Raw genomic sequence first — 9,060 nt, forward strand, 5'->3', positions numbered from 1 at the left:
AATAATCACCATCGCTTTAGCCATAATCTATGGTCCCAGGGCCCCGGGGTGGACTGTGGCCACCAGACTGCCCCTCACCTTGGCCCAATGAGAACTCACCCCATTCCCCAGCATCTGGGAAGGGGGACACCTCAGACTCATGGCTCTGTGGCCACCCCCCCAGAAGCCCACCAACACTGAAACGGAAATGGGGGCAGAGATAGACCCAAAGCGCAAAAGTCGTTCATTGGTGAATTTCGGCCCATCAGGGACACTCCAAGCCAGGCACTCCTGAGCACCCCGCCCCTGCCTGGGACTCCCTTCACTCCAACTGGCGCTGTGATTCTGACAGCTTGAAAACTCAGAGACTGCTAGGGGCTCCCAAACCAGGGGAGCCCCTGCCTGCCTCGCACCAGCTGGCCTTCATCTCTGAAAACCTCCCTATTTCCCTGGGAGCCATAGAGAGATTTGAGCACTTCCCTTCAAGGGAAGAGATTATTTTCTCCCACAAAGGGCTGGGGGAGAGACAGAAAGACAGACTAGCAAACTCAGCTAGGGAGAAGAAAGGCTCTATTCCCATTTTCTCCTCTAGCCTCCTTGGGGTCAAAAGAAATCTCTTTGTATAAGAGAGAGAGAGAAAAATACACAAAGTATGCTTGTAAAAATATACTGGGAATTTGAGAGTCTGGAGAAGACAGAGATAGAGCAACAGAGACCCACACTCATATACAAGGTTAGATAAATCCCCCCAGCAGACCACTGTGAAAATATACAACTCTGTGTATACATTTTGTTACAGGGACGTAATTTTGTTCCCCTGTCTCAAAGTTTATAATGCTTTAATAGTCATAATAATTCCAAAGTAAGAGAACCAGGAGCCTGTCCTTCTCCCTTTGGTTTTCTCTTTCCCCGTCTCTCTGAGAACAGGGGTGTATCTCCCCATTCTCCCTGACCCCCGCCCATTTTTCTCCGCAGGCAGAGAAGCCTCTTCTCTCTAGCAACCAGGGCCAGAATTGAGGAACCAGGTGGGGAAAGGAGGAGGGAAGAAGCTTTGCGAAGTTTCACATTACTCAGATTCTCCTTTACTCCATTATCCTCCCCTCCTCCCCCTGGCATCAGCCAACAACCTTCCCAACAATATGGTAATGGTAGGCGCTGGCAGCCTTCGTTCACGCAGACATTTCCACACAGTGCAAAGACAGGCAGCTGCCTGATAGCCACAGACAGCTACACAGAGACCAGAGCCAGGTTCCTGCCCTGATGCTTCCCAGTAGGGTGTGTGTGTGTGGGGGGGGGGTTCTACTTGGACTTGATGGCTTTCCTCTAACCTACTAAGACCCTAAATATGCCCTTCTCATGGGGATGGAGCTATAGAAAGGGAAGGGGAGGTGGCTGAGCTGGTGCTCAGAGTTCCCCAACTCTTGGGACCCCCTCCCCCGCAAGGCACTCCACTTGTCTAAGGGGAAGCTCCAGCCCCAGCCAACTGGAGGCAGGGTTTTGTCTTTGGAGGTTGGCAGGTGAGAAAAGCTAGCCCTTCCAGAGACTCCCTTCTCTTTCTGTGCTCTTCTCTCTCCTGATCCTGCCCCACCCTGCTGCCCAACTGAGCTGGCCCACTAGGCCACCTCTTACTCAAATTCCTCAATTTCCTTGGAATTGCCTAGACTTTCTTTGTCTGTCTCCATCAGCTGGGCCCAGGAAACAATAGCTGCAGGAAAAACTCCTCTCCCTCAGTCACAGGGATTGGGACAGGCTGAGGAGTGGACAGTATAAAGCGGGGCTCCCCAGACTTGTCCTGTGGCCCCAGTCACAGCTTGCCCTCCTCAGTCTGTACCCATTTTGCCCTATCTGGGAGGGGGCTGTGGGGCAGTCCCACTAGGGAGGGAAGGAGTGGGGTAGGTGGGTTGGGGCCCTCGACGAAAACCGACTGATGTAACTCAGGCAGTTTCTTGTTGCCGAGTTCAAAACTCAATCCCAACAACATGAAACTACCTAAGCCACAGATCAGCTGAACGAGCAGGGCGGGAGATTCGGCTTTGCGTCTATCATCTATCGGGAGGAGAAGGGAAGGGGGTTGGAGAAGGAAGAAATTCAGCCCCGTCCCCCTTTCCGCCCCCACAACCTCCCTAAGGACTAGAGAGTAGACTTTGGGTGGCTGGGTGGGTAGGGGGTCTGACTGCCTCAACAGCCTCTGGTCTAAGCAAATTGCTCAGGGAAACTCTGGTGAAATGGGACCTCCAGCTGCCAAAACCCCGCCCCGCCCCCAGCTCCACAGTGGAGCTATTCCCCTGCCTCTGGCCCTGGCCCTGGGGAAAGCTGGAGTGTCCTTCCACTCTTGAGCTGGGTCCCCTGTCTTGTCCATCTGGCTCTCCTGTGCTCTCCTCCTGGATTCCCTCTGATCCTCTCCCTCTCTCAGCTCTGCTTTGCTTCCTTGCCTCTACGGGTGGCGGAACCAAGGCGCCTGTGCTTCAGAGCCTCTTCCAATCAGGCCACTTGCCTGGCAAAGCCCCGCGGCCAGCCAGCGTGGGGACCGAGAGCCTGAATAAGGCTCAGATCCAAACCAGCAGAAAGCAGGAAACCTAAGCTTCAAGCTCTAGCCCTCTCAAGCTCACCCTCCCTCTTCTTCCCCCGACAGACGACCAGACTGAGCGACATCTAGATCCATGCGTCGACCTCGAGGCGACCCTTAGTGCCCGTGCAGAGAAAGAAGCCAAAACCACCAATTTACCCCTTTAACCGCCGAACCCCATGGCAGCGGTTCGGGGAGGGGAGGAGAGGGAGCTCCCGGCCACTGCCCTCCGCTGCGAGCGGCCACAAGGCAAGCCTGGGCTCTCAGCAGGCTCGGACGCCCGAAACACCTTCCTCCCTGTTGTGCCCGCTGCCCGCTGGGCACCTGGGGATGCCGCTGGTCCCCACTCCACCGCCAAGAGAAGAACAAGAAACCGCTTCTCTTACCTTGTCGCCGCCTCCTCCTCCTGCCTCCGCCCGGGCTTCTGCTGCTGCTGTCGAGGTGTGGGGGGGGGGGTGGCTGAGCTCCTCGTCCCCCTCCGGCGGTTAAGTTTATTCCTCTCTTTGGATAGGTGGGGGGCTCTTGGGGTTCCCCCAGCCGCGGTGGGGTGCGCCTGGCCCAGCACCCCAGGCAATCAGATCCGTCTGCTCCTCAAGATTGCAGTTTGCTCTCTGCCTCTTTCCCTCCTCCAGTCACCTTTAAATGCATCTTTTACTGCAGCACCACATTATATTTGCAGATCATAAAATCCACCTCTCGCGCGCACCAAGACCGTCCTGACATTACTGTTTTATGACCTTGACTTATTGTGGTCACCTGGATAATATTTAAATCAACGTTATGGTCTCTCACTTACATTAAACCCGCCAAGAGACATTCTAGAAAGGCTCTAGGAGATGAGTCGAACACAAAACACACACATCCACACACTCAGCCTCTTTTGGGGTGGGGGTGTTGCTAAAAAACACTTAAAAACAAAAAACCACCCATTTGAACATTACGATTCTGGAAATTTATTAGGATTTTCTTTTCCATTAAGGAAGCTACATGCAAAAGATACAACATACAGAATATCTTTAAATAACACAACTCCCAGACAGGGACAGGGCGATATTTAAAGGGGGGGGCAGTCTGTCTTTGCTTCACTATGTTCTATTTTTAATTTTTAAATTTTTTTGTATTCCTCTGGATGGAATTTCTGAGGTGTCAGTGGCGGGGGGAATGTGGGGGCTGCTGGGAGGATGGGAGAAAAGCAGAAAGCAGTACAAATACGAGACTTCAAGCAGATTCTCAGAGCAACTGGGAGGTAAAGACACGGAGAGGGTTTGGTGGAGGCGCTGGGCGCTACGACAAACACACAAACACTAGCCGAACTTTCCAAAACGTCTATTATCCTAAGGAGGAGATGCAGCAAGGAAGGAGCGATTCTGACTGTGCTCTGCGAGATTACAGACCTTCTCTGGTTGATTTTTTTTCCTCTTTTTCCCCCTATGATCGGGTGGATTCGACCTTAACTTTGCATGGAGGACAGGATGGTGTGTGTGAGTGCGTGGGTGAGTGAGGGGTTGACACACACACCAGCCACACTCCCACCCTCATCTATGCGGGCACACCACACCCCACATCCCGGCACCCCATTTCTCATGCTTGAGGTGGATGCATCTTCGCAGCACGAACCATAGGTCCCTTGGAAGGAGAGTCTGAGGTCTTTGCCTTTTTTTGCAGGCGCGTTGCATTTATACTCAGGGAGGGAAAAAAAAAAAATATACCACCAGGCACAAAGGGAGGAGGGGCGGGGAAAGGAAGGAGTGGGGAGAGAGGGGAGGGGGAGGGGAGGCCGCGCGCTCAGGTGAAATTAAAATTGGAGGTCAGTTCCCGGATCCGATTCTCTCGGTTCATTTTCTTGAGTTTCATTCTGCGATTTTGAAACCAGATTTTGACTTGTCTGTCTGTAAGGTTAATGGTCTTGCTAATCTCCAGGCGGCGCTCTCGCGTCAAATACATATTGAACAGAAATTCTTTCTCCAATTCCAGCGTCTGATGTTTAGTATAGGGGCACCTCTTCTTCCTTCCGCTCTTTGCTGTCAGCCAATTTCCTGTGGTGTTTTCTGCCTTTATCTCCTCTGTTAAAAATAACATTATTTACATAAGTATCCCTCGAAGAGGCAAACCCTCACAGCATGCTGCAGCCTTTGCCGGCCTGCTGTGGGGGCGGCTCAGGGAGCACAGGGGAGCTGTTCTCACCCCACAGGCCTGGCTGGTGGGGTCCTCTTGGGCTCAGGGCTCTTAGAATTTCTTTGGGGTCTAGACTTACATGGGGAAAGACAGAAAGTTCTTGCCTCCAAAGCATTTATTAATTAAATGACCCAAATCCACCTTGACCTAGCAGATTCTGAGTACTCCCACTCTCCCTCAGCTTCCTGACGCTGGAGAGCACTCTCAACCTCACCAGGCCCTCCCTCCTCTCTGTTCCATTCCAGTTCTGGAAAAATCCAACTAGAAGGAAAAGCGCTTCCCAGGCCCCAGACGGGGTTGCAGAGTGCACCCTGCTGCCTAGAGCAATTCCCAGAGAGCTTTGACCCCTTTCAACTCAGTGGAGGGACAGAGGGACGTCGCCTTAGTCTCTATGGCCAGAGACCATTGCAGCTGTCCCTGTACCACACCCCCAGCTCTTGTTCCCACCTGAAGTGCCACAGAGCAACTCTGCCCCTTTCAATCTCCCGTTGCCAGTTCTTCCTCTCCTGGCCATTTCCCCCAGGTGTGAGGTGTGAGTGGCTGAAGCAGGGTTGCTTGTGAAGGCAGCGGAGGTGAGGGGCAACAGCTCTGGGGCATGCTGAGGGGTCCTCAGACAACTGCCCTAGCCATAGGACCTAAGGTCAAGGGACAGAGATATCCTGAGGAAATGCAGCCTCCTGGAAATCTCCGTCTAGTCTCTATAGATATGAATGCCTGTACGTACATGTATATTCCTGTAGATACACACTCCTACACAAATGTACACACACAGATATGTACACATGTGTCTATTGATAGAAGGAGATGCTATAGATTTAGTGTGTATTTCCCATTATCTTATTGACAGCTTCTCTCCCTGGTACACATTCTTGCTGAAATGGACCAGCCTTGCTCCTCAAGCAGCAGGAGAACACTTGGCCATCCTTTCTAGGAAAAAAACCAGAGTCCAGAGACCCAAGAAGGGCACCCTGCAAAGGTGACTGCTGGTGGTTCTATACTCTATCTCCCCCCTTTGCCAAATGGAACTGCCAGATTCCTGGATCTCATCTTGATGGGAAGTGAGGCAGGGGCCCTAGGGGAACCGAGAGGCCCCAGGGGAAAAAAAAAAAAGGCAAACTTGAGGCTGTAGTTTAAGACATCTGAATGTTCTTACTTCTGCTCCCACCTCTGCACCTGCAGCCTCTTGCCAAATTGTTTAAAGGTTCTCATTTTCTCATTGGGGTTGCTGGGTTTTGGGGGAAGGGAGAAATTACAAATTGGGAAGTCTGGCCAAAAGCCCTCTTGCCTCTGGCCTGGTGGAGACACCGTATGGGGGGGGTGGAGGCAAGAAGGGCATAGGCAAAGTGCAGATTGAGAGGGATTAGTTGGGGTGGAAGGGCTTAGGTTGTTGTGGGGAGGGCAGGGGAGAAAGGGGAGCCTACCAGAATGGGGGCAGTTCGAGTTAGGAGGTAGGCTTGTTAACCTTGACTTTGCTTTTGGTGGGGCTAGGACGCACCTTTTCCTACCCTAAAATTCTTTCCCAACAAAGCTCAGCGTCTGGGGAGAGGGCACAAAACTAAGCTTTCCTGCTGCACATGTGTCACAGGGAAGCCTTCGTGGGTGTGGGTACCTCACTGTCTCCCTCAGCCTCATGAACACACCCGTGCTCATCTTCTGGCTGGGCTCTCTATGGGCTGGTTTGCCAAGGCCACCTTTGCAGAGGAGACCCAAGAGAGTAAGGCTCTGCCCTTGCCCGCCAAAACAGTGCGTGTGTGTGTGTGTGTGTGTGTGTGTGTGAGCGGGCATGCGTGAGTGTGCGCGAAGCATGCGAGAGGCGTGTGTGTGAGTGTGACACAAGTCGCCGCCAGGCATGCGTGTGCGCCGCATCCATATACAAAGCGCCACAAGATCCAGGCCGCCCCCAGTCTGCTCAGCTCTCAGGATCTCATCTGCCTCTACATCCAATGAGCCCCACTTATATACAGCCTCCAGTAGTCAGTGCCATGGGAAACAGGTTTATTCCTCTCCTCCCAGTTGGGCCTTTCCTGATGCTTTTTGCTCCAACTTTTCAGGGAAAGTCGGTCCCCTCAGGCTCCCTCCACTGCTCCCGTTTCCTCCACATTCTTTCTCCAGGTGTCAGAGAAAGGTCCTGGAGGCCCCCAGTTCCTGCCACAGAAATGAATCTTGAACCCTGAGCTTGAACTCTGGCTAGGCTTTCTCTTTCCAGCCAAAATCACAATGAAACCAACTAAAGCAACACTCCCTTTCAGGAGAAAACCGGTTGCCACGCACACAAAAATTTCCCAACCACTCATTTGTAAGCTGCTTTTGGAAAAGAACGAAAAAACATTTTTTTAAAATTTAACTAGAAAAAGAAAAAGAAGAAATTTAACAGGGGAGACAAGAAACTTACAACATTCCAAATGCCCTGTTCCAACGCCGTCCCCAAGCCAGGCGTCTGGGGGAGGAGGGACGTGGCCGTCAGCCCAGCACCTCCACCACTTTCCGCCCCAGCCCCCGCTGCCCAAGGCCCCCGGCTGAGCCCAAACCGCAGGAGCCCATACCACACACGCAAATCAGACCCATAAACAAATCGCGCTTCGAAGGAAATAATTTTCTACTGGGAGAACGCAGTAAAGCGAAATCCCCCTTCTCCCAAGCCTTCCCTAGTCCCTGGCCCAAGATCGCCATTTTAAGCTTTTTGCAAGCTTCTGACCTAAACGAGGGACATCAGCCCCCCAAGTCACCACCGTAGAGCAAGCAAACCAAAGCCAGCAAGCGCCCGGGAGCCGTCATCAGCCCTGGGCAGCACCAGGCGCCCGCAGGCTGCCCGCGGTGCGCACCACTCCCGGGTCTCCGCGCCCACGGCCGCTGCCGGCCCGGCCCCTCCACTCTGCCGCTTACCTTCCTTAGCCAAATGACGCGCCACCAGCCTGGCGCTCAGCAGACACGAGTCGCGAGCCGGGATCGCATTCCCTGGGTTATCCAGGGCCTCCTCGGCTCAACCCTCCCTTCTGCCCCCGCCCCAGCCACGCAGACCAAGTGTCCGAGCGTCCCAGCCGGGCCGCCGCGGCCCAGGCAGCCTTACCTTTCGCTTCGTTATCCGAGGTGTCCGGGCTGGAGTCCGCGGTTTTGGCCCGCTCCTTTTCTCTCTCCAAGGGGCTGCCTTTTGGGCCCGCCAGGCTCTGCTCGGTCTTGATCTCACTGGGGCTAGGGGTCTGGCTGTCGGACTTGGGGGTCTCAGGGAAACTCACTTTGCCCCCGAGCTGGGGCGACTCCAGATGTTCGGCGCGCGGGTTGAGACTGGCCCGCTGCTCAAAAGGGGCTTCGAAGTCGTTGGCCCCGGCACAGTGGGGCGGCTTGTCCAGCGCGGAGTAGCTCGGGCTGGCGCGGTAGTAGCTGGGCACGGGCACCTCGTGCTCCCCGAGGCAGGACTCCTGCAGGGGGTGGGAGTAGAGAGCTGCCTCGGGGCCACCTTTCGCCCGCTTCTCTGCGCTGTACATGCAGCAGACATTCTCCTCCTTGACACTAGGTGGGTAGGAGCAGGAGGACAGCGGCCTGCCAACAGGTTGTTCCAGGCGGTAGGTGGCTTTGGGGTCGCCCCAGGAGTCCAGCTGCGAGAGGTAGGACGGGTAGGTGTTGAGGGCGAGGTTGGGACTGCTGCCCTCGTCCCTCTTGGAGAGCGAGGGCGCGAGCCCACAGCCCCTCATCACCCCGCAGTTGAAGTCACTCCCAGATTGCATATACATGCCTGCGCTCCGGCTATAGCGCTCTCCTCCGCCCGGCGCAGCCAAGGGCTCAGCGTACGAGTTCGGAGTTACATTGCGAGGGCATGTCATTTTCAGAGAGAGGGGTTTTTAAGGAGCAATACTACAGCGGAGGAGCTGACATCTTTTTTTTTTCCCCATCCGGGAGGGGGGGCGGTTGGAGGGGCGGGAGGGAAAAGAAGGGGAGGGGGGGAAATATCAGCTCCATAATTATCCGCGCATTCGGTCCTCACCATGTGACGGCTAGACCAATGGGATTTGAAAATGGCCTTGATGATTCAGACGGCCGTGACGTCAGCGGGGTCAAGTTGTCGGCAGGCGGAGCGCGCAGCGTGGAGTAACAGCGCCACCTAGCAGCCGCCTCGGGGTAGGGGCGCCGGAGCCCTTCCCCGCGAACAAAGGAAGCGCCCCCGGGGCGGCAGGGGCAGGAGAGGGGTGGAGGAGGGTGGAGGAGGGTGGAGGAGGGTGGGGGGGGGGGTTCTAGGGAGAATGGGGTTTGTTTATCCGGGAACCAGCCTGTAACTGTTGGGGAGAGTGGGGCGGAGAGGGGGGACATGCCGGAGAGAGGGAGAGAGCAAGGCAACTCGGGGCTCA

The 9,060-nt window shown here is 54.8% G+C and overlaps 1 protein-coding gene across 2 annotated transcripts; it reads right to left on the bottom strand.

The window, feature by feature from the left end:
* Positions 1 to 3,002: 3,002 nt before the first annotated feature.
* HOXC10 (homeobox C10) lies at positions 3,003 to 8,632 on the bottom strand. 2 transcript variants are annotated; one of them, XM_073881902.1, is made up of 3 exons: positions 7,788 to 8,632; positions 7,113 to 7,157; positions 4,474 to 4,608 (listed from the first exon to the last, which is right to left on the bottom strand). In XM_073881902.1, coding segments are annotated over exons 1-3 (798 nt in total). In that variant the 5' UTR covers positions 8,539 to 8,632; the 3' UTR covers positions 4,474 to 4,606. The 2 variants fall into 2 exon arrangements, with proteins under 2 accessions (XP_025739312.1, XP_073738003.1); XM_025883527.2 differs by lacking the exon at positions 7,113 to 7,157 and having other exon boundaries at positions 3,003 to 4,608.
* Between the last annotated feature and the right edge of the window lie 428 nt (positions 8,633 to 9,060).

The sequence above is a fragment of the Callorhinus ursinus genome, unplaced genomic scaffold (assembly GCF_003265705.2).
Source record: "Callorhinus ursinus isolate GAN/ISIS: 27379988/994484 unplaced genomic scaffold, GSC_fseal_2.0 scaffold44, whole genome shotgun sequence".
Classification (NCBI taxonomy): Eukaryota; Metazoa; Chordata; class Mammalia; order Carnivora; family Otariidae; genus Callorhinus; species Callorhinus ursinus.